Below are 25,628 nucleotides of genomic sequence, written 5' to 3' on the forward strand. Positions count from 1 at the left end.
CAGGTGGGAAAAAGAATAAACAAGGGACAGAGGAGAAGAAAAACAGGAAAAAGAGACACTTAGACAAACGAGGAACAGATTGGTCTTGTCTCAGCACTGCTCCAGATACTTCTGCAGAATTCTAAGGGTTTCAACTCCGAGGGAAATCTTGCTGAGGTCAACCTAAGCCAAACTTGTGGGGAGTTGACGAGTCCTTCCGTTTTTCTCGTTTGGTTTTCTGCTGGGATTTTTCTATCTTTTGCTCTGAGATGATCATATTGGTCATGTTGATTAATGTCCTTGATTGGGTAGAGAATCTGACGGGTGGTTCCTGGGCATCTTCTCTCCACTGCACAGTCCTGAAGGAAAAACCCAGAGTAGAGGAAATAAAAATAATACCTAACTTAGCTGATCATAGGACTTGAAAGGGGGGTAGTACACGACACAGAGAAGTTCTTAACACAAAGAGAAGAAAAAGATAGCTCAGAATCAAAAGTATCATGACATGGTTTGCTTGCATTAAGTTCAAGTTCATCCTGATTTTATTAAAATGATATTGGGTTTATGAATTGCTTGGTAACTGGACGAGCAGCAATGTTATCATTAGGAAAAATTCCCTCCATGCAAATCTAGTATCAAATAGCTCTTTTTACATCATGCTCACCCAGAATTCAGGTGATATGTCTGTGATCATTTCCGGGATGAAAGAGGCACCATGAGGAAAGACATTGCCAGAGTGAAAACATTTAACTTATTGGTGAGGAGGTTTTTTTGAGAAGTGAGTTTTTCTGATTTTTTTCATTCATTAGGAAGAATTGTAATTGATCCACTTGGTGGGATCAAGGAAAAGGTTTTTACCTTTCAGCCGCCAAGAAGAATAAATAAATTATCACAGGATGCTTATAAATAATTTAGAACAAATGGAAATCCCAGCCCCTTAATTCATATTCACATCTTTAACCATATCCATGTCTAGTTTCCACCCAGCTGATGGGTTCTGGATCTCTAGAGCTCTACCCTGGCACCAGGGAGCAAGAATTAATCGGTGTATTCGGTCCAGTGGTGGAACACACCTGTCCCCTGTCACATCTGCTTCTGGGCAGGTGTGTGTGTGTGTGTGTGTGTGTATGTGTGTGTGTGTGTGTGTGTGTGTGTGTGTGTGTGTGTGTGTGTGATCAGACACAGGATGAGAGTAGATGGTGTGAATTTTCTTGAAAATGCATTTCACTAACTGTTTACATATGTGGAATAGGTTTAGGTGAAGTTCTTTCTTTTCTACACTGATGAATCTTCTTGCTGGATGAAAACAAGAGAACTTTAAGAGGGTTTGAAGACTTAAGTTGGAAAATTCACATAAGCCAATTTGCTTGTCATGGGGGGAATTGTCCAGGGGGTGACTAACTTTGTTGTTCATTCCATCGCCATTCCCTTGAGCCTCTGGGGAACCAGGTTCTCAGGTAGCAAAGACCAACTGCTGTCTGGTGTTACCAACCTCCCATCAACCACAGTCCTCTTTTTCCGTAACACCAGAGGTCTAGACTTTCTGGGGAGCCAGGGCAACTGAGAACATTCCCTGGGGCTCCGTGTAGATGGAAGCGATCCGGAGCACCCTGTCCTCAGTCTCTGGGTTCCCCACACTTTCCAATGTGAGTTTAACACTAACAACCTCAGCTGGACTTGTGGCAAAAATAAACGAGTCAGTTCTAATTATTTAAAGTTGGCTATCAGTTTAAGAGCCAAGACGTAGGAATGAAAACTGACTTTTTGGAACAAGGAGAAATGTCAGTGATTTTAGGCTTTGCCAGATAAAATCTCAAATTTCTTTGGCTCAGAGTCATCCATAAAACTGTGCCATCCTGCAGATGAGCTTCTTCACTGGTGTCTGTGCACTTTCTTCCACCCGCCAAGTGACAAAGCACCTGTTAGCCTGGGATCTTCATCTGCCACCCACACATGCTACCGATCACATTCCTAGTATGGGTTTACCATTGTCCTAATTGAATTTTGGAGCCAGGGCTCATGGGCCCTTGCTAACTTACACAGTTAGAGATGAGAAAGAAGGGGAAACAGGAACTAGAAGAGGGTCAGAGAGGAAGCAGATGAGCAGCCTCAGGGGGAGAGGTGGCCCACAGTTCCCTCTGGCACCATGTACCTATTTGGAACAGATGTTGTACCTGTTTGGAGCAGATCTTCCATTCCAGATCCTACTCCAAAGAAGCCAAGCAGGGGCTGATGGATAGACCATATCAAGGTCAGAGTTCCCCTAAAATTAGAACAGGGAAACTGTTCAGTGGCTGGGCAGTCCTGGCTCTCCCTGAAGGATATCAACCCAACATGATTCAAAGAAAACTAAACACAGTTCAAGAACTGAGCTCTCCTTGCCCCCAACCCAAGTCAGAGAGACCCAGGGAAGAGAGAGGGGAGTGGAGTGTGAACCCGTCCAGCTTGGGAGATTTGAGGCAATGGTTGAGCAATCTTAGCCTCTCAGGAGAAAATATTTCCCACAGTTTGGAGGTGGAGAAGTGCAAGACCAAGGTGCTGGCAGGTTTGGTATCTGGCGAGGACTTGATCTTACGCTTATAAATGGCATCTTGTGGCAGGAGCCGAAGCGGTCGCATTGCCCTTGAGGTTGACCTCATGATCTCCTAAAGGCCCCAGCACTTAACACTATCAAACTGGTGATTCAGTTTCGACACGAAGTTTGGGAGGACACGCTTAGACCACAGCGGCATGTTTGTGTTTTCACAGACAGTGGCTTTCCAGCTTGACTAGTGACTGTAAATCAATTGCAGATCATCCCTCCAGATGGTCACTTCATTGATTTACTTCAAGGAGTCATTGGCGACGTCTGTTCACTTTCTGGATCTCTTTCCTGGTCTGACAGAGAAGAATGGCAGACCCGAGACGGCCCATTCTTCATGGGCCCTGGATGGAGCTTTCAGGCTGAGGGAGGAGCCAGAGTGCCTCAGCTTCTCCCAGGGGGTCCACACACGTGGGTGCCCAGCTTGCTATCTCAGTAGAAGAATCTACCTCAGCCACAGAAGCTTTTGTGAGCAGCTGCTTGTAGAGTCTGTGGCAAGACAGGCACCTCATTGTTGTGCTTTCTGGAAGGCTCTGAATATCAAGCCCTTAATGTGATCCTGCTGTTTCCCCCAGGGAGCTCGAATCTGGGCCTTGGGTGATTCTCTCTCCAACCCTCTGAACAGCCCAGAGCCTGCATGTTTCCATCATTATGTATTCCAGCGGAAACACATTTTTTTTTTTTCCAGAGGGATTAAAAGGCAGCAGTCAGAAGCATCTGCCTGGATTTCTACATAGTTGCCTTTTGCCAGGGGAGTCAAGCAGTCTTAGTGAAGGCTGCAAGTCTTCCTCATGTCTGGGGTGGTCCAACACTGCCTTTCCCCCTCTGGGACCTCGAGTTGGATACTGCACATCAAAGACCAGTAGGGATCCCTTCTGCCCACCGCACCTGGAGGAACTGCTCATGCCCACGGAAGTTTGAGAACAAAGAGAATCTTAACAATTCAGGGAAGTAAACATAGAAGACATTTTCTAACTCAATCAAGGGAGTGTTTTCAATCTGTGTTCCTATTTTTAATGAGACACATGCATATTCCAAGCAGCTAATTTCCAAGGATGTTTGTTGACAGTGGATACTTTGCAGGTTTTGGAGTTGTTTAATCTGTGCTCAGGAAAATATATTTCATCTAACAAGACCAACGTTTTTAGACGGATTAGGAAATGCACCAACATGTAGGGAAGGCAGAGAGAATTTAAGTCCTTTGTAATGAAGAAACAGCTGCCAAGAACAATAAATAAATTTCACACGCTGCTTATAAATAATTTAGGACAAATGTAGAATTCTGATAGATTTTGGCTAACACGGTAGTCAAGGTTTTGTTTTGTTTTTATTTACTCTTACTCCTAATATTTTGAGTGAAGAATAACATGCCTTTGGGCTAATTCTCCGTTTCCTGAATTGCTCTACCTGCTTCAAGTCGTGAGACCTGGGGTTTGATGCTCACGGCGCTCTGCGTGGCTGCCTGTGACACTGGACATTGGCAGCTCGTTGCTGTGGATGAGATTCTTGTTGACAAGCTGTGCTTCCTGGTCCAATCACAAGTCCCTCCACATTGCTTTCTGGACTTTTTCTACCTTTTCAGTTGCTCAGTACTCCTCCCTACCCTGTCTTTGTCCAAAGGTGCTCACCTGGTATCCCACCACACCATCAGCATCCACAGCACCATGCTCTGGGTCTCTGTAAGACTCCCTCCCTCCTGGGCCTTGTAATGAGAGCAGCTGGTTCTAATCCCATTTCAAGAAGAGACTTCAATGCAGATCAAAGTTGGCCAACTAAGTCACCTCTTAGTGAGTGTTGCTAACATGACTAGCTTTAATTTAAAAATCTACTTTACTAGGTAAGATTTTCAAATATTAGTCACACATCTCTAGCTACCATTTTTCTGTCCTTTCTACTCAAGTTACAGTTTCAAGTTACTTGGTATTTTACAAAAATGTACCCCTATACTTGGAGTTCTGTGCTTTGCTTAATATTTTTTTTTTCTTTTGAACATTCCTGGACACTCATTTTCTTAAGGATTTTAATTACTTTTGGAGTACAAACTCAAGGGAGAAAAAGCAGAAACGCTATTGCAGACTGGGTTTTGCAAAATCCTGTTCCTGACATTGCCATATATGGATAAGTCCTCGCTGTTCCCATATCTTCTTGCCCTTATCAGGGCAGGTGCTAATCCTAATATCTGTCCCTCCCTCAAGGAACCTGAATTACCAATAAGATCTGATCATTTTCTCTGCCTTCTAAAGGTCTCAGTGACCTCTTTCTTCCCAGGACTCTTCCTTTTCTGTTTCCCTCCCTCCCTTCCTCCATTCCTGCCTCCCCCCCACCCCAGTTTTATTTAATGCTGAACTTCTAGCATGGATTTGAATTTTGTGATATAATTTGAAAATTTTTTTTTGTTTTAATAAATGAGTTAAACCCCTTTACCAGTGATCTGTTTGTTAAATTTTAAGGTAGAATAGTAACAAGTCTAGTATACATTATTCAAAGGCTTTTGAAAGATTATTTTGTATACATGATGGTAAATTTAATCCAAAACAGACAGAAGAAGATACCTTAGACTTTGAGCTTTTTATTGGGAAATACTATTTTGATTTTATCCTGATATTTATATCATGAAAACCGTACAGATGAGATATTTTGATGTGACTTGAAAATTGACTTGGAATGAAAACAAAACTGAATTATTGCTTACATTGAGGGTAATTGTTAGTGAAGTTAAAAGGTAGAATTTACATCTTGGATAACTGAAAAGTAAAACAAATAGAAAAGTTTCTAAGAAGACTCATTAAACAGCTCTAGGGTAGTACATGCTTCTATTGTAAATGCTTCTATTATAAATAAGTGATTATTTATTAATACAACCACTTAGGGTCATTCTGTAATTGACTGAGCCCTGTTCAAAGACCTAATGACACAAAGATGCTATTTATCATTACCTTTCACTTCAGAAATTCATTGTCTAATTTGGACCATGAGGGATTTATTTTCATATACATAATTAATTTTCCCCCAGAACTGGCTTTTCTCCTTTTAGTTAGTCTGGGGTCTTTTTGATTTCCCCCTTTCTTTGGATGACATAACTAAACTAAATTGTGCTTTTCTCATGCAGGGCAGCCACCGATCACAATGTGGACAATACCACCGAAATGTTCAGGGAGTGGTTGAAAAACGTACAGAGACTCTATCACTACGTGGAGTGGAGGCCGATGGATGAACCCCAGTGAGTAATGAAAGCAAACCTCGCAAACTCATCGCCCTTCCTCCTGGGCAAGTTCTCCAGCCATTGGTGTTTCCAATCTTAAGGACACATGTGATTTTTCATTGTCTTTCATCTCTGTGTCCTAATTACAAACACCTGCCATTTCTTCTTTGGACAGATCTTCATAACTCCCTCTTCCTTTTTATCCCCACAGCTGCCAGCCAAGTTCAGGTTTTTGTTAGTTCATAAATAAATTACTGCATTGGCATGTATTTTTAAATATTGATGTTATTTATTGATATTTTGAGTATATACTTCTTATACTCGAGCACATCTTAGTTTTTTCACTTAGCATGTCTTGGCAATTATTACACTATAATAATTAAGGAGCTTCTTCATTTTTTAGTTGCATAGTATCCATTGTATGGAGATACCGTAATTGTTAAGCTAATACCCTACTGATTGACATTTAGATTATTTTTAATCCTTTTTTTAAAATTTCCAATCTTAACCATAGCAATTGATTAATTGCTTCTGTCTCCAAGTCATTCAGACTGTCAGACCAAGTTCCTAAAACACAACAGAGTTGTCTCATTCTCTATTTGGGGGATTTCAGTGGATCTCAAGTGCCTATAGAACAAAGTTCAAACAGCTGAGTTTTCTATTTAAAAGTCCATAAAGTTAGTATGTTTTCTGCTTCTTCCCAAAAGAAATTCTACTTTATCCAGAATGTTCCTTTTATTTTCAACTCCCAAACTCTTGCTGACATCGGTCTTAGAAGTGTCTATTCTTCTTTGTAATTGGCTCTTATGCTAAATTACATCTACTACAGAAAGCTATTCCTAATCTTTCCAGTTAGTAAGATCTAGCTTTCCTTCAACAAATGGATTGCTTATTTTGTACATCATTCTTTTTGACACAATGCAAGTAGCATTGTTAATTAATTATGCAACTTTTATATTTTTTTTCAAAAAAATTATAAGGTCTTTGGCAGGGGCTAGATCCCCTGCTAAACATTTTAAAGCCCCCTATCCCATGCCAATGCTATATTCTTGTCAGGCACTAAATTAATACTTTTTGGATGAATAAGTGAGTCAATAAGACCAATAATAAATGTATTTAAAACCTACTGTTGTAAATGCTCCTAAGACCCACTACAATTCCACCTTAAGAAACTGCACAAATAGAACTGAATGAGTTGCCTGAATTTCTACCCAAGATGCTATTTATTGAAAGTCAAATTTGTATAGCAACTATAATAAATGTCATTCCAGAACAAATTTCTTCTTTGTTCTCCTAGTCACTCCAATATTTAATATAGATCTCCCAAGTGTGTGGTTTGTATATTAAACAAAATTTAAAAGTGAAGATTGAACACTATAAAAATTCTTAAACACCCATTTAAGGTTTCTTACAATGGCATTTGGCCTAATTTTTAAAAATTGCACAGAAAGACTTTGTGTGCTCATCTTGCATTCTGGTAATGTTCTCTGTAGCTGGATTTTGACTATACACATTGTATGCCAATATCAGAGTGAATTATATTAGTGAAGGCCTTATTCTTGGTAATGTATTCAGAAAAACAGGAATTCCACTGATTTTCATAGAAGCAGTAATTGGGGAAGACTTTCGGGAGAACACCTGTGCTAGACATAGTTTTATTAAATTTATTTGTATAGTTCCAGACTCTTTGTGACTTTTCAGCATCCATGTCCATAGCAGTTGAGAGCTTTCTGAAGGATTCCAACGGGGTACTGACCCACTTACTTGCCCTGTGGCCAGCGGGAAGTCTTGGCCTGGCTGTTCTGTGCATGCTAGTAGAAATCCCTGGGGCATGACATGTCTGCCCCATGACCTCACTTTACCTGGGACAAACTGATGTGCCAGCCTCATTTACTGAGATTCCACCAAATAAACTCAACCTTTGGTTTTCCTGGCAAACTCATGTCTACACTGCAGCACATCCAAATTTATGTGGTGGCAGGAGGTTGAAAAAAGTACCCAAGAACATGAACTTGGGGGTTCAGCTGCCTGGGTTTGAATTCTTATTGTGCCCTTATTAACTGTAACAGTGGGCAAGTGACTTACCTATACCGGTACCCTCATCTGTGAAATGGGGAGAATATCAGGACTTACCTTCTATGGCTCTTATTAGAGCTCCCTGAAATATTTCATACAAAAACTCTGATGTTGTGTAAGCAGTTAGTTTCACACTCTTTGCTCCTGTTTCTTTGTGATATTGAGATGATAACTATAAAAATATCTCACTTCTAGGGTGGGTGGAGGATTAAACAAGTTAGTAGATATAAAGATTTAGGATAAAACCTGGTTTTCAGCACTCAGTAATTATAAGCTATTATTATAATTCTTTTAGGTCTTATCCTGATGAAATTGGACCAAAGCATTGGCCAAGCTCCCGGTTTGCTCATGTCATGAAATTGCGACAGGCAGCTCTTCGAACTGCGAGGGAAAAATGGTCAGACTACATTCTGGTAAAAGCAGATGCCTGATTTCTTGACAACTGTTATCTAAAATGTGTTCAAATCAGTTGTCCAAAAACTAGGACCATTGGAACAATCAAAACAGTCTTTTTTAGGGGACACCGCATCCCCCACTAAAAGTTGAAAGGGAAATTCTGGTAACTGAATATTGTAATACCTAGATTTCATCGCAGACCCTCTCCTGATATGCACAGCCAGGGAATGAGTGAGCAAGAAGACTCCTGAACTATTTAGTCTTTCATGTAACAGGCTTAAGAAACTCTGAATCTTTTAGTTCATGAGGAATGCTATAGGCAAAGCAATAGAAATCATCTTAACTTTTGGGAAGAATTCTCAGAATATGAGAAAATAATCATATAAAGGAGATTTGAATAAACACCTCCCAAATCATTCCCTTTTGTTCCTGAGTGATTGGGGAATGGAGTCTCTTCTTTGTTCTCCTTCCTGGTTGCTCCCAATTTTGTTGGCCTTTCATGGAGAACTTCTCTCCGGGAAGAGGTGGTCACCTCCCTTGCCTTAGGGCTTAGAGAAGTGTCCAAATGCTGGACTTGATGATTAGGAATCACTCTTCAGGGAACCTCTCAAGCTGCAGCCCTTCTCCCTGACAACAGCCTTTTTTTCTCCACAAGTTCTTTAGGCAACTGTTTTCCAGAATAACATTAGGAATTATACTAATAAAGCAAAGCCAATATTGTTTTATTACATGTATGAACATCTTCTTTCACTAGACTGTGAGTCTTAAAGGGGATGAATACTTTTGACCCATGTCCTCCCCAGGCCCTCAATCACTCCAAAAATCAGCCTAGGAATTTGTTACATACACTTTTAGCACAAAAGTAGAAATTTTCACAGGAATTTTCCAGTTGCGCCAGCCATATTTCTTATATACCTGTTTAAACATCATTGAAATACACAAATGCCAAACTGTAGAATTTTTGGTAAATAGACTGTCACAAGAATAAATGCTTCTGACTGTTTATTTTTTAATTGTGGTGAAATATCCACAACACAAAGCCTATCCTTTTAGCCATTTTTAAGTGTACAATTCAGTGTGATCATTTCTATTTTATGGTAGAATCTGCTACACTGCCTCTGTAAGTGAATGAGTGTGAACATGAACTTTAGCTAAGAATGCGAATCAGTGTGAGCACCGACCTGTGCTAAGCAGCCTGGGCTATTTGGTTAGCCCATATACGGGTTGATGCGATGTACTTAGAATGAAGAGTCCTCTGATAGCATCAAAATAGCATTGGTAGATTTGTTTGGGGCCATTCTGGCATGACTGTAGAAAATTTGAATAGGTCTGCCCCTCTGTACCAAGAGTGGCCCAGAGGCATGCTGGGATAGGCACTCTCCCTACCCCGACTTGGGGATTTTTTAAATTAATTTTTCCCATTGTGAAACCAACATAAGAACACTATAGAAAAACTTAAAAGAGTTTTTGAATGACTCTTTAAGGACCTGGGAGCTGTTAGTATCTTGTGCTTAAACCACTAAACTGGGTATAAGTTGGGTCTGGGCCCAGTCTGGCAACTTCAGTTCATTGCTCGGCAGTTTACACAGAGCTGAACACATGGAAATTAGACTACACGTATGTTGACTGAGTGAAAGTCACCCAGCCACCATGGGTTTCACTGAGGAGCATATGGCTCACTGCCCATTCCATATCTCATGATGCCCGGATGAGCCGGGTTATTCTAGAACCATTACTGAAAAGTACCTTTTCACCTGATGTGATCCTTCTCTTTCCCTAGTTCATAGATGTCGACAATTTCCTGACAAACCCACAGACCCTCAGCCTGATGATTGCAGAAAACAAAACCATCGTGGCCCCCATGCTGGAGTCCCGGGGCCTGTACTCTAACTTCTGGTGTGGAATCACCCCTCAGGCAAGTGTTTTGGTTAATGGGTTAAAGCTGTGGGCTTTACCAAGGCAGCAGTGGTGGTAGCAGCCCCTTCGTCTGCCTCTTGTATCCTCCCTTGAAACACGGCTACCATCGTGCGACTAGAGCAAGAGATTTCGGGAAAGGAGGGGAAATCCAGATCTAATGCAGCAACCCAGTGGGCTCTTCTGTGCTAAATAATCATCAAGAAAATATTCCAAAGAGCTTAGCCTCGGAAACTCCAAATTAACCAGTGGAGCATGAAGGGATTTGCACTCTCTCTCCCCTAATTCAGGGATTTTTTTAAATTAATTTTTCCCATTGCAAAACTAACATAAGAACACAATAGAAAAACTTAGAAATGGAAAAAAGTAAAACAACAATCAGAAACATAGAAACAATAAATATTCATCCCACCACTACAATATCACAGAGATGGAAGCTTGTCTGTTTTTAATAACTCTATTCTCATCAAGTGGCTGTACTACAATTTACTCCTCCTTTCCCTTAGTTTGAGCAATGTTTAAGTTGTTGGCAACTTTTAGCTGTTCCAGTGAACATCATGAGGGATAGAAATTTTTCTGTGGTTAAGATTATTTTCTTAGAATAGCTTCTTAGAAGCAAAGTTACTGAGTCAAAGAGTGTAAACATTTTGTTGACCTTCTATATATGTTGTCCAATTTTTTTCTATAGAGATCTAAGGATGAAAACTAGTACGGTACCTTGTTTTTCTATAATTCAAGTTAAAAAGACAAACTGAGTCTCCATCATTGCTTTTTTTTTTTTTCCCGTAGTAAAATCTTCAAAGGCTAGAGTTCTGGTGTGGTTAATGATGGGTGTTATACTTTTTATTCTTTAGTTAATAAATTAGAGATATAGATGATCTAAGCAAATATATGTCAATGTAGAATAAAGAAGTGCTGATGGGAAAAATGTTATGTTGAATGTGTCCTCCTGGCTAGAAGGCTAAATTTTGTCTTTCTTTTATGTTTGTTTTCTTTTGGAGGAGGAAAGAGGCCATCAGTATGTTGATAAGTGTTTAATAACTGGCTTTCCAGGGAGAAAATTCTAGTTGGTGACATTTGCCAATTTTTATGATTTAAATACTCCCCCTTCCATACATATGACTTAATTTTTTTTTCTGGTACTGGGGATTGAACCCAGGGCCTTGTGCATGTGAGGCAAGCACTCTACCAACTGAGCTATATCCCCAGCCCCTTAAATGTTGTTTTATTAAAGAAAGGGTTAATGAAACTGTAGTACAACCACTTGATGGCATAATTAATAAAAATAGAGTCATAAAGATACAGTTATTAAAATATGTAAAGCTGCTTGCTCTCTGAGGTGTTACAGAGAGGTGAGGATTAACATGCTTTTGTTTTTGTTTTTGTTTTTGTTTTTGCAAATTTCAAGCTACCAGCACATCATCTGGTTTGCAGAATTCCTGGATATTTACCAATTGGTATCTCCAGTGCACCACTAGATGAGGCAGTCATTTTTTGTTGCAATTATTTCTTCTAGTTCTAAGAGATTTTGAGTGATTTTTATTATCCATATGTCTTTTAGGGAGGCAGGAAGTTCAATTTAATTTCTTGGGAGAAAATGTAATATTAGCTTCAACTCAGTTAAGAATCTGCACTGTTTCATGTGGCAGAATCACTTCAGGGTGGTTTTTAATGAGTTATGCTTTGTCATCAGCTCCTAGGGGGATGGGGAGGAGGTTATCCCAGTGGCCACAGTCTATTATTTCCTTCAATTATTAAAAGCAAATAGGAGAAACATGCTCACTCATTTTGCATAGTAAAATCCAATTTCGTGCCACTTAGGGCAATTATAGCTTTCCTCAATCTATTTTTGGCTTTCTGTAACTACTCAGGCTTCTACTAGGGTAGGAACAGAAATGGCCAGTGACTTCATAAGCTCAAGGCAGGTCCTGGTCTCCAGAGCCTTTAAACATCCAAAACCAAATGACTCTGGTGTTGTCTGGCCAATGAACAAGGATTATTACCAATAAAATTCAATTTATGTGGAAAAAGAGACACAGCCATTGCCCCTGGCTCTCTGTGGGAGGCATATTAATCCTCCTTCTGTCTCTGCTTCCTTCCCCACCGTCCTCACTCCCGGGACATTCAGTGATTCATCACTGTCATGAATTTTCCAAGCTTTCACTCTGAGAATATTGTTCCTAAGAAATCTAGAACTTTATAGTTGACACTAGTCCTTAACCCTTTGAAGAACCATTGTTCCTTTCATCCTGTGGAAGAAGGCTTGTAGGTGGCAGGGTTAGGAAAGCCCAAAGAGCAAAAGCACGGGCCATAGTCAAACAGCTAGGAGATGGTTCAGATGACCCCAAGCCCTGGCTTTGATCCCCAGCACCACAAAAGGAAGAAAGATTCTATTTAATGCATAGGAACTTGTGTATTCCACAAGTATTGTGCTCCTAAGAGTGCTGGCCTTGTGGAACTTGACACACATTCTTCTGAGCCTGCCATCACCTAGAACATATTTAAAAGTGCCTTTCAAAGCTTCCACTTACTTTTAAGTACGTTTCATTGACATGCATCTTCGTCTTCCCTGGAGTAGACGTGAGCTTTAGTGGTAGTCAAGTTACAGTCAGTGCCATTGGCTTGTAGGCTCCTTGCCTCGAGTCTGCACTCCAAAAAGGCCAAGTCTGGGGCTGTCTTATTTATTTATCAAGTCTTCACCATTTCCCACAGCGTCTGCATTAGAGCAGGTGCTCAGTGGCTGATGAATGAACAGTTGCGTTTGGAGGGCAAGCAAGCTGTGTGAGGCGAACATTTCTCCACCTCAGTGTGTTCAAAACCACAAAGCGAGAAGATTGTTTGCCCTGTGGACTTGCACAGGAGGGAATTTCCAATGGTGGATCCCCAAAAATGTGGAGCCGACTAAACCTTGCCAGAATTTCAAAAAAATAACTGCATTGAGAGAAGACCCACCTTTGTATGTCTAAGTAATGAATATTTAAGTGAAAATATTAGCCGCAAGGTGATGAGCTCATTTTAATACTAGAAAATGTTTGTTGATGCTTTCTTGATGCAGGGAATTATTCTAAACCCTTTCCAGTTCTATCTTACTTGATTGTTACAGAAAACCACATGGAGTAGATAAGATTGTCTCCCTATTTCAGACATGGGGATATAGGCCTAGCACGTTTGAGTCACTTGACCCACACCCGTAGACATAGCAGCTGAGATGGATTTGAACTCAGAAGTCTGACACGAGAGGCTGTGTGCTTCACGACTGTGCCCTGCCACCTCTTAATTCCCACACTTCGTGTTCAATCATTAGACAGCTTACGATACACCTTCACAAAGTTATTAAATCAAGAGATACACAGGAATAAAAATAATTTCTGACATGGAGGCCCTTCAAGTATTGTTTTACATATAGACTGCATTTCTTGAGCTCATTTGAAAACTCTTAGGCCAAGATAAGAAGACTCTGACAACTTTGGGGATTTCTTTGATGCTAGCAGATGATGGGAAAGACGAAGTCCTGGGATCAAAGAACACAGCCCGCCTATTTGCTTTTTTGCAGGGCTTCTATAAACGCACTCCAGACTACCTTCAGATTAGAGAATGGAAGAGGACGGGCTGCTTCCCTGTCCCCATGGTGCACTCCACCTTCCTAATTGACCTCAGGAAGGAGGCCTCTGACAGGCTGACCTTCTACCCCCCGCACCAGGACTACACCTGGACCTTTGATGACATCATCGTCTTTGCCTTCTCCAGCAGACAAGCAGGTACTGTTTGTGTTTGGTTTTACTAAACTCTGCAAATGCCCAGCTCCCTTATCTTGTGCATCATGTTAAAAATCCTCCTATTTCAATTAAAATAAATAAAAATGTCCTTTTCAGGAACTGTTAGAGGCAGCGAATTGCATGCAGTAACCTTATGCTGCTGTCCCTCTGAGCATGAAGGACTAAGAGCCAGGAATGGCCTCCACCCAGGAGCCCACTCTTGGTTGCTGAGTTGAGGGGAAGGCAGTGCTCAAGGCCTTGGGAGTCAGGGAAAGATGACTGGCGCTCTCTGGTGCTAACTGCTAATTACAGAAGTTCCTCTATTAACTGGGAAGTTGTGGCAGAAGCTCTAAACAACACAGGCAGAGATCCCAGACTCTAAGAATGGAATTTTATTTCTTCTCAAAAAAGTCTGAGCCGCTATTGTGGTTCTGTTCCATGAAGTTTGCAGGGCCTCAGGCTCCTTTGATACTGCCTTTCCACCCTGCACGAGGCATCGCCCTGACTTGTAAGATCCAGGATGACTCACCACTGTGGAGGCCCCAGCCATCACCGTGGAAACTGAGAGGAAGGACAAGCTCCATCTCTCCAAGGGCACAGTCCAGAGCTGAACAGAGCCTTCCATGTACATCTCCTCAGCCAGAACTTAGGAGGACAGCACCCAGCTGTGAGGGAGGCACAGAATGTCATCTGTATTCTATGCAGTCATGAGCCCCAGTTCTGTCACTCTAGGAAAAGGACAGAACAGATATTGGAGGCAATGGAGAGGCAAAGCTAAACAAGCATTTTGTGAATCACTGGAAAAGCATTTCCAAGAGAGTCTGTATGCTCTTTATTTTCTTTTTAATTTTTTAAAATTTCACTTGTTATATATGACAGCAGAATGCATTACAATTCATATTACACAGAGAGCACAATTTTTCATATCTCTGGTTGTACACAAAGTAGAGTCACACCATTCGTGTCTTCATACATGTACTTAGGGTTGGCGAGGATGTGGGGAAAAGGCACACTCATACACTGCTGGTGGGACTGCAAATTGGTGCAGCCAATATGGAAAGCAGTATAGAGAATCCTTGGAAAACGGAGAATGGAACCACCATTTGACCCAGATATCCCACTCTTCGGTCTATAACCAGAGGACTTAAAAACAGCATACTGCAGGGACACAGCCTCATCAATGTTTATAGCAGCACAATTCATAATAGCTAAAGTGTGGAACCAACCTAGATGCCCTTTAGTAGATGAATGGATAAAGAAAATGTGGTATATATAGACAAAGGCATATTATTCAGTATTAAAAGAGAATAAAATCCGTATGCTTTTTGAGGAAGACAAGTCAATGGGAAGGAAAGGTATTTTTCTTGTTTGACCTTCACATTGCAGTCTGGGAGGACATGATTCACAAAAACAGTTCAACAGGAAGATACCTGGCATTACTGAAGCAAAGCTTTATTACAACAATTCAGTCCTTCCTGAAAGAAGGCAGGGCCCATTATTAATGTGCCAGGAATGTGCCACTGAACCTTTTTATTTTTTGGCAAAAATGGATTTAGAAACTAAGAAGATGGTGAAATAAATCCACCGCAGCCATATAAATTAGGATGAAAGAGATTTTGCAAAGACCTGGGTAGTTGAGGAAGTTGCTGGAAGAGGAAAATGTTGATACAAGTTTAAGCTATAATTCACACTCACGCCACAGGTGTTCCATTCATTGGTTCCCTACTTTGGTAGGAATAAAACTATTTGGCAAAAATGTGTAAGGCTGATTTTCCCCACCGATTGCTAGAGCAATTAAGATACTTTGGCCAAGTGTATGCATTTTTTAGCCCTTCAGTCAGGAAAAAGCAATCCTTGGGTGGACTGGAAGTTGTCTTGAAGGTTCTGGTGTCCATGTTAATGGAAACTCCTTTCATCTTGGTCTGTGATTTGCTTTGACTTCTCCAGGACAGAAGGCAGAGTCAGGGCCTTCCTGTTCCTTTGCTCCAGAACTTGAAGCAGGGATGTTCCAAGAAAGTGAGCTGTTGACAGTTACCATAATGGTCACTGCCTAACAGAGATCTCCTTTATAGCCACATCACAGGGCATTATTGTGACATGTGCACTAAATTATCATGATATATTTTCTTCCACTGATTCCCGGATGGTTGGGCTAGAAGAGTGACACAGGTTAGATAGGAATTTTTTATTCTGCTCTTTTCTTGACCTATTCACTAGGACTTGTTTATGCTTTATTGGTCCAAGATCCCAAAGGCCTTTCCAGGACATCAAAAGGAAGTATGGAAACTCAAAATTGTTTAGTGACTGGGGAGAAGAGAGATGGTGAAGGAAGGAGAGGGGAGCAACCCACCAGATTTTACGTTGGTGCCTAGAATTGTATTCGACTGTTTGAGTTGGCCAGTTGAGATCTTTACATGTGACAGTATAACTAATAGATATGATGGTGGTGAATGCTGAGGGTCAGACTGGTGGTGCAGAGGCAAACGGGGTAGAAGTTGAGGCCAGAAAAAATCAGTCATTTGGGGAAAATGAAAGATATTCCTGACAATCGTGTGGTTCCGAGGCAATATTTCACTGATCTTAAAGTATTTTCAGGAGCAACATGACTGAGCCTGGGAGTCACATGCTACCCACAATATGTCTCTAGACTTTTCCTTTCTTGGGTCCAAAGCAAGGCACTTCCCCTCTCCCTCAAAAGAGTCCCGGTGAGAGATTGGCGCTCTTTCATTCTTACTCTCCTGAAGCTCCCTTGCTGGCGTGCCATGCATTGGGGATTTATTGTATATGCAAAAGGGAGCAAATGGTCTTTCTGTGCCAGGCAGGACAGTTCAGCCAGAAACCCTGGTCCTACATCATTCACCTCAGATTATAGCCATTGTCACTTGTGGGTGATGAGTGAGAGCCACAATCCAAGAGCTTTGGTGAGCTGGGCTTGGCTGCCTGTCCTGCCTAAGGAGACAGTGCAAGGTCATTGGCAAGCCTGTGTGGCTGCAGTGAGGCCAGGGTCAAGAGTTTACCTCCCATGTGGCCAGCAATCTAGACTCTGTCTCATGGCCACAGGAGCCATCCCTGGCGCCAGCCAGACATCTTCCAAATGTCTACTGTGGGTCAAGAGGAGAATGGCATGGGTGACGGGCAAGCAGATCTGTTTCTAGAACATCACTGGTGGTGACCAAAAGAGCCTCCTTATGTAGGGATGGCAGTCCTTCCTGATTAACAACTCCAACACGGAGCTTGTGAATCCTGGGTGGGTAGAAAGCACTTGGCTTTGGCCCTTGGGAATGAAAATTTGGCACAAATGACTTACTGTATAGCCTTGTACAAGTCAAGTCCCTGAGTCTGATTTTTCATCACCAAAGATAGAGATAATTATAGCACTCTGCATTATTAAGGTCCTATCTGTGTACAAGAAAAGGTTCAATATCTTTGTAAGGAGAGCAAAGTCCTTCGACTCCAATATGATTTGCCTTTCATCTTCAAAGGGAAAATTGTCTTCCCCAGAGGCAGCTTTCACTGAGAGTACCAGATTCCTTCATAGACGTTATCTGATTATCAACAAGCTTCCTTTTTACTTTGGGGGGAAAATTATAATTTTATCAAATCATCCATGCACACAATTAAAAGAGTTCAGATCGTTACCTACAGTTTATTTAAAACTGCCCAGTCCCTTGCACCATTATCTTCTTCCTAAAGATAACTACTTTTAGCTCTTTTTACATGATAGTATAATATCTTTATTCCAGTTGCTAAATAATGTGTTTGTGTTGCTCCTTCTTTATTTTTTGACTGTAGCTATTTTCTATTGATTCTATTATAGAAGATAAGGGAGTTGGCTCTTTGCTGTCCTGTGCCCTCCACATGCAAACACATCCTTCTCATTTCCTGTCCTCTCAATGTGATTCTAGTTGGCCAGTGTTTCTGTTGTTGTAATCACAGGAGCATAACTTCAAGCTCAGGCATTTGCAGACTATGACTAGTTGTCCTTTATCTAAATGAATAATTGCCTCTCTCTTTCTCTCTCCTTAGTTTTATTATTACTAATACAATAAAAAATCAATCACTCATTTTCTCAAACTCAGAATGTTCAGATTCATCAGCTGTTGCCCTTTTGCATGTCTGTCTAGATGTGTCTTTCCTGGAGTCCTCCGATACACTGTAACCTGAGAGGTGTCACAGTCATCTCTGTGGGACCCATTTCTCTTGTACACTGATTCCCCTGGTTGTTATCTGAAGACTTCTTTCTTATGGGTTGAAGTCCTCCTCCTTCTTCTTGTCTTCCTCCTCTTTCTCCTCTACTTACCTCTCTTCCTCTTTCCACATCATCCAGTAACTTTCTGAGAAATTGAGATAGGACCTCACATGTATGAAATGCTTTTCTTGAACATTCACACTTGGTGGATAGCTTGGCAAGGTATCATAGCCCCTTTTGATGGAAGCTTTGGAAAGTTCGATGGGAAAATGGTTTGCCTAATTAAGGTAGAAAAGCAACCTAAATATTAAATCCTTTTTCTTCTGCTTCCTGAATTGATCAGGATTTACAGAAGGTGCCTTTTGGTTTGATGTTCCCCAGAAGCATTCATGTGGGCAAACAGCAGAGCTAGTGAGTTCCCTTGGAGAAAGCAAGAGAAGTGACAGTTCTTGGTGGACCAGCCCTGACTGGAACCAGATTCAGTAAAGGTGAAGGAGAAAGGCCCTGTTCTTTTCAGTTCTTCTCTGTTAATGCCATGAGGCAGCTTCATCTGACTTGGCAGGTGATACAGCTGACTGGTAGAAATTTTATTAACACAAAATAGAGAAGTCACTATGCAGATAATTCTTAGGAAAACATTGATGATTGTAGCAATTAACAAATCAGAAGTTTAGGCTCATGGACCAGAGCTTGGCAGACTCATCCTTTTAACTAAACAATCTTTTAATTAGCCAGGAGTATCCACTGCTGGATCATCTTGATTCCTGGATTCCTGTCTGTCTGGTTGAACACAGATGCTTTATGCTCTTAGAATTCACCAGCTAGGACTGTGAAGACCAGTGTTGAAGAGGAAAGGGATCTGACTTATTGCTGGATTGTCACATTGCACGTTTTAAAAAGGACTTGAAGTGCAGGAACTCTTTTGTCCCTTATGAACTTCTTTTGGAAGTTTCATGCCTATCGGTTGACTCCAAATCCATGCCTGCTAAGGGAGGAAATAGAACCAAGGAGAATCATGGAGAATTTTAAATTTATTTTCTATTTTTTCACTTTTTGTATGCATAGATTTAGCTTTAATAATCTGCCTGCCTTACAGGATTTTCCTGTTTGCTTTCATATCAAATATGGATTTCATTCCTCATTTTCTTGTTATTTCCTGTCGATGGATTACAGTGTTCCACTCTGCTTTCTGGAATGGGAATTCTTTGCCTCCCTTTTGATCCCTTCATGCCTTCAGTGTTCATTTCAGACCATGAGTATGCTTTTTCTCAGAGAGAAAAATCAATTTCCTCTGAGCTGAAGAAAGGCCCAGGGTTTTTTTATGAGCCCCCAATGCTGTGTTTTGCTTTTTTAATAAAAGAACATTTTTGAGGTCTACAGGCAGTACCCGAAACAACCCCTTGGTCAGTTTCAGTGTCAAACTCAGTGTCAGCCCAATCCGGTCTCCTTTTCCACAGCTGTCGCTAAGACGTGTGTTTTCTTACCAGCTGACTTTGTCCTTCTCTTGGACCCTCAGGTATCCAGATGTACCTCTGCAACAGAGAGCACTATGGCTACCTGCCCATCCCCTTGAAGCCCCACCAGACCCTGCAGGAGGACATCGAGAACCTCATCCACGTGCAGATAGAAGCCATGAGTAAGTGACGCAGAAGCCGGGCCAATGGCCTTTGTTTCATTGCCACAGTGACCAAATGTCTTTCAGGCCTGGAGTTTCGTGGTCATCAGTCTGCCTTGGCTGAAACATGGATAGCCATCATTTCATTCATTCTTGAACTTTTCCTATGTGAAATACAAATGTGACAAGGTCTTTGTCCTCAGGAGCTTCCTGTCCTGATGGAACGAGGGAGCCACGTATCCAAGTAAATACTTTTCACACATAGTAAGCACTATCATAGTGTTTTGTGGAATGAGTTTAAATCCTAACTTTGCTGTTTTCCAATTGTATGACTTTAGGCAAGTAATCGTCTTAGTTATCAAGTGGAGACAAGGAGAGTTCCCAGGGTTCGGAGGAAGATTCATCATTATATATTAGGCTATGTCTAATATAATAACAATCATGACTTCAACTTAATAATAACTTATGATTTAACAGATGCCATGCAAAACATTTTTTTGTACGTTGTCTCATTGATCCTCACAATTCAATGAAGGGATTTTATTATCCCCATAATAAAAATGAAGAAATTGAAGGATAGAGGCCTAAAGTAAGTTGCCCTAAATCATTCTACTAAACAGATGACAGATTGAGCATTAAATTGGTCCTGCTGTCTCCAAATATGTTTTCTTTAAACACATATTATCATTGTCTCTGGGTCTAGCAAGATGTTGGAATTGGTAAGCTCAAAAATCAGTAGTCAGATTTACTGTGTAATGTACAGTGGTGGCCAAAGGAGAAAGTAGCTGGTGCCCCAAGTCCCAGGGAGGATGCTGGGAATGGCTTCCCAAAACCATCTTCTGTTATTCGTCACTGGACCTTAGAACGTGGACATGGTGGCTGTGGTGGAGGTTGGGAGTCACACTGGGAAGTGAGGCTGGAAAATGGGAGGGAGCTCCACCGGAGGGCCTCTGATGATTTAGAAGGTGTTTGGACTTTTCCTGAAAGGAGGGAAGCTTTCAAAGGGATTGGAGCTTAGAAATTTCAGGTTAAAATCTGGATTTAGGAAGGTCCCTCTAGTGTAAGAGAAGTTATGAATGGAGCATGGGTGGCAATGAGTGCTACTCTCAGACCAGAGGCAAAAAGACCACTTTGTACATTGAATGGAAAACTGGGCAGAAGATGGTGAGGATCTGATCTGGAGCCGTGGCAGTGGGCAATGGAGAGGAAGGAACAGAGAAGGACAAATTAGGACATAGATGTGAAAGGACTTAGCCAAGAGCTGAGTGTAGGTGGATGAGCAAAAAGAAAACTTCCAAGGCCTGAGTGGGATGATTTTTAGGAATTTTAAGTGGAATAAGGCATTTAGAATAAGAGAATTTTAAAAGGAAAAACCCACGAGTTTATTTTTAGGTCCATTGAATTGCTAGTGAGAATCTGTTTCCTACTCCCCTGCTCTCATAGGACAAATTCCTTTTTATCATATTTTAGGACCTGGCATATCGCCCATCCCTCGTAGACATGAGTAAGTATTTTGTTGAATACTTAAAGGATTACTGAATGAATGGTAGAACAAGGATTGGTTCACTGTGACGGTATGTCTTTAGGAATCTGGTTTGTGAATTTCTCTATTACGTACTGTTTCTGCCTCTTTCCCTGTGTTTCAAGTCCTAGAGCACAAGGGTGGAAATCTCATTGTCTTATATCCAAAGCATCTAGCACAGTGCATGGTACACACTTGGTACCAAACAAATATTTGCTGAATGTACAATCAGACAAGTGAACGTATGAATGAGCAAATGAATGAAGACTAAGTAGTCAGTGCACTGACCCTGAAGCCAGAGGAATCAAACTGTTGAACCCAGACTCTGTCACTTACTCGGGGAGAATCCATTTCTCAGAGCTTTAGTTCCCTTGTCTATGAAGGGAGGATAATAACACCACGCAGGGTTGAGAGGAGCAAATAAAATGGTATGTTTCAACCCAATGAAATAATGAAGTGTAGCTTCACTTAGCACTTGGTAAAGTGCTGCCCCTGGTCATCCTGTTTCATGGCTGCCAGCCTTGACTCCCGAGATGTCAGCTCAGAGAGGGACTGGCCAGACCTCACGTTCTCCTGTTCTCACCCACATGACTGAGCTGAGAAATTTCAGTACACAGAAATAGGAACTTTGCCAACAGGAATTTTAATGACACAGAATTCCTTTTCTCGCCAGGTAGAATTTATTTAAGAAGAACCTATAAAATATAGCTTTTGTTATTGCTCTCCCTACATGTGCCAACTCTAATGCTAAGCATTTTATATGTGACATTTTATTTCATTTTTTTTTCAGTACCAGGGATTTAACCTAGGGGCACTTAACCACTGAGCAACATCCTCAGCCCTTTTTATTTTTTATTTTGATAAAGGGTCTTGCTAAGTTGCTTAGGGCCTTGCTAAGTTGCTTAGGGCCTTGTTAAGTTGCTGAGGCTAGCTTTGAACTTTCGATCTTCCTGCCTCAGCCTACCAAGTCATTGTAATTAAAGGCATGTGCCACCACACCTGGCCATTTTATTTAATTCTTGTAGTTTACACTCTCTGGTTTTGCTTTTGTTAAAATTTCACATTCTGAATTTTAAAATATAGAACATAATTGGAATAATAAGATGATTGGGAAACAAAGCTTTGAGGGTTATCATGCAGAAATATGGGCCAAAGACCCAAGGTGGTGAATAAAATGTTGGTAATGATGAAATCATATCTATCAAGTGTTCTCCTCTAAGGAAAGATGAACTAAACATTGAAAGCACTTTGCACAGTGTTTGGAACCAAATGGGCAGCGAAAACGGCTGCTGGCAGTGTTATTGGACTACACTCACTGGAGCATTAGAACGTGCATTTTTTGTGAACAAATATGGAATCCATACCTGTAATGCATAACCCAGCCACTGGGATTACAGGTGTGAACCATTACACTGGCTCCTGGTGGTTCTTAAGCTGAGCTTGGATAGGAGCGTGGCATTTAAACAGGAATATGGTTGAGAACGAGGAATACGGTGAGGACCCTCAGGGCAAAGGGAACAGTGATCAGCCAAAGCATTTCCTCTGGAAAAGTTGGCTTAAAACAGTAGAAGGAAATAAAGCTTGAAGAGTTGCCGTGTCTTAATTTGGAAGACAGGGTCAAACTATTAAGTATCTGCTGTGGCTGGGGCTCAGCGGCAGCGCACTTGTCTGGCATGTGTGAGGCACTGGGTTCGGTTCTCAGCACCACATATAAATAAAATAAAGGTTTATCAACAACTAAAAAAAAATAATAATTTTTAAAAAGCTGTAAGTATCTATTTGACACATACTTCAGTCCCTAATTGCCCAAGATTCTGGGGTATATACAGCAGTGAACAAATCAGGCAGAAGTCTCGCTACTGAGGAACTTATCTTCTAACTGGGAGAGATAGACAAGGCATTAAAGAAGCAGCCACATGAGTATTTGGGGGAACAGTGTTCCAAGCAGAAAGCACAGCACCTCTAAAGGCCGTTAAGAGGAAAGCTGGTGGGTTCCAGGGACAAAAGACCAGCATGGTTGAGAACGAGGAGCTGGGTAGAGGGAGATGATCCTGGCTGAGATCTGAGCTGCATGATGAGAAAAGACAGATTTAAGATATTTTGATGGTAGAGCCCTTCGGACTTAGAGGCCTGGGTGCAGTCTAGGTAGGAAATAAAGAGTGAAGAATGACTCCAGGATTTGGGCCTGAGATGGGAAAGACTTGGGGAGGGAAGTGTTGGTCATGTGAGCTTAAGATATGTACTAGGTACCCATCTAGGGAAGTCAGAAGGTCGTTGGCTATGTGACTCTGGGACTGAGGGAAGAGGTTTCATCTAGAGGTAGACATCAGAGAATCATCAACACAGGAAGGAACTTGAAGCCATGAAACAGTGCACACTCCTATAGTAAAAGAACATAGAAGAAGGACAGATCCCGGGAGAGTGGAAAAGACAAACAGCCAGAAAGCTAGGAAGGAACTCAGGAGTGATCAAGCCAGAGCCAAATGCTGCTGAGCAGTCAAGGAAAAGGGCAAAGAATGGATCATGGGTTCTGTCAAGGTAGAGAGTTGTGTGGAGCTTGACAGGAGCCTCTCCAGGGCACTGATGGAGATGAGAGCCCACTGGAGCCGGCCGAAGAGAAGACAGAAAGGTGAGAAGCAGGGATCTTGCTGGGGTGGCATGTTAGTCAGCTTTTGCATTGCTGTGACCTAAACACCTAAATACAAGAACAATGCAGAGGAGGGAAGGTTTATTGGGGGCTCAGGGTTTCCGAGGTCTCAGTCCATAGACAGCCCACTCCATTGCTTCCCTCCATTGCGCATTAGGAGGGAAGGTTCCAGTCGAGGAGCGCTGCTCAGCTCATGGTGGGGTCAGGAGGTGGGAGAATAGGGAACCTGAGCCCTCCCAGGGAAGTCCCCATTGACCCTCCCCTTCTGGTCATGCCCCCTATGCATACAGTTACCACCCACTCGGTTCATTCAAACTAGGATAGGCTGAGTGTGTTACAGCTCTCACAATCCAATCATTTTAACCCTCTGAATATTCTTGCATCAATCCAGGAACTTTTGGGGGATGCCTCATATCCAAACCATAACGGATAAGAATAGAGAAATGGGTTGGGGCTGCTAGGAGGTGAGAGTATATCGTTGTTGTTTGTTTTGCTTTGCTTTTTGGTTTGGTTTCTTTGTGTTATTTGTTGTGTTATGTGGGGATAGCACAGCATGTTTGCATGTTAATGAGAAGGGTCCAAGATAGAAGGAAAGCTTGATGGTGCCGAAGAGTAGATCATCGCAAGGTGGAAGTGCCTGAGAAAGCAAGGAGCTGTAACTCGAGACAGCACAAGTCGACACAGGGATGCCTCATCCCCTGCCACAAATGGGAAGGTGAAATGCACAGGTGCACTCGCAATTTCATGTGTGGACTTGAGGTAGAACGAAAAGGCAGATATTATTGACTCTGAATTCTCTTGGCATTTGTGCAGTCATGAGCTAGAGAGCTTTTGGAGATTTGAGGAGGTTCAAGGTATAAAATAGATCTCTCAGAGACTGGGAGAGTAAATTTACTGTAGAAGTATATTTGCATCATTTGCCAATTCAGCATCTGTCATTGTAACTTTGAAGTGACCTGGTCAGTACAGTGTATCCTGAGTATGTGGTGATGGGGTTTCACAAGGACCCAGCACTTCCCCAGCTGGAACCTCCCCTCCTGAGGTGCTGCCTCACTTGGGCCCAGGGTCTTGCCAGGCGAGATCAGTGGAAGGGAATTCAGGGTCTGTACAAGGAAATGCTCAGGGAGTTTTATAGACTACAGTCTCAGAGATCAGATCTAAAGGGTTAACAACAACTAACACCTGTTTAAAACACAGTGCCTACCACTCTGCTTGTACTAACTAGTACATGTAACTAGCTCCTAATTAGTACATTAGGAGTTGTTCAGAGAATTTGGGAGAAGACTGGCAGGAGGCTAGATCTTGTAGAGGAGATAGATGTGAATGGATTATTAGGCACAGAGACTGTTCCTGCAAATCACAGCATGAAATAATAAGTAATCTCAGGTACCCATTCTCAGTACCAAAATCTTGAGACAACAGATCATCACATTAAACTTACTAAGATTATTGGATTTGAAGTTGGATGGTCTAAAATTGAGTTCCAGTTCTGCTAATCACTCACTATCTAACCTTGGGCAAGTCCATATCTGTATTGGTCTCCCTTTGTTTACCTATACAAACAAACAACCACCACCAAAGAGTATAGATAAAATTACATGGTAGCTATGAAAACACTTAAACCATAAAGCACTTAAGTAATTGTTAAGGCCAAGAACAAAATTTGTACTCTAGGAAGATTATTTTGACAACTGTGTGCATAATGAGTTAGGATAGGCAGGCCTGAGAGTATGTTTGAAAAATATGAAGACA

The 25,628-nt window shown here is 41.6% G+C and overlaps 1 protein-coding gene across 1 annotated transcript in view; it reads left to right on the forward strand.

Annotated features, from left to right (window-relative positions):
* COLGALT2 (collagen beta(1-O)galactosyltransferase 2) overlaps positions 1-25,628 on the forward strand; it is a 109,164-nt gene that overhangs the window by 50,687 nt on the left and 32,849 nt on the right. The window contains exons 2-6 of the mRNA XM_081300244.1: positions 5,670-5,780; positions 8,134-8,251; positions 10,015-10,149; positions 13,702-13,906; positions 19,609-19,728. Of these exons, the coding sequence (XP_081156370.1) occupies positions 5,670-5,780; positions 8,134-8,251; positions 10,015-10,149; positions 13,702-13,906; positions 19,609-19,728 (689 nt within the window). The remainder of the gene's footprint in view (positions 1-5,669; positions 5,781-8,133; positions 8,252-10,014; positions 10,150-13,701; positions 13,907-19,608; positions 19,729-25,628) is intronic.

Source organism: Spermophilus citellus, assembly GCF_964194105.1.
Source record: "Spermophilus citellus genome assembly, chromosome: 6".
In the NCBI taxonomy this organism is placed as follows: Eukaryota; Metazoa; Chordata; class Mammalia; order Rodentia; family Sciuridae; genus Spermophilus; species Spermophilus citellus.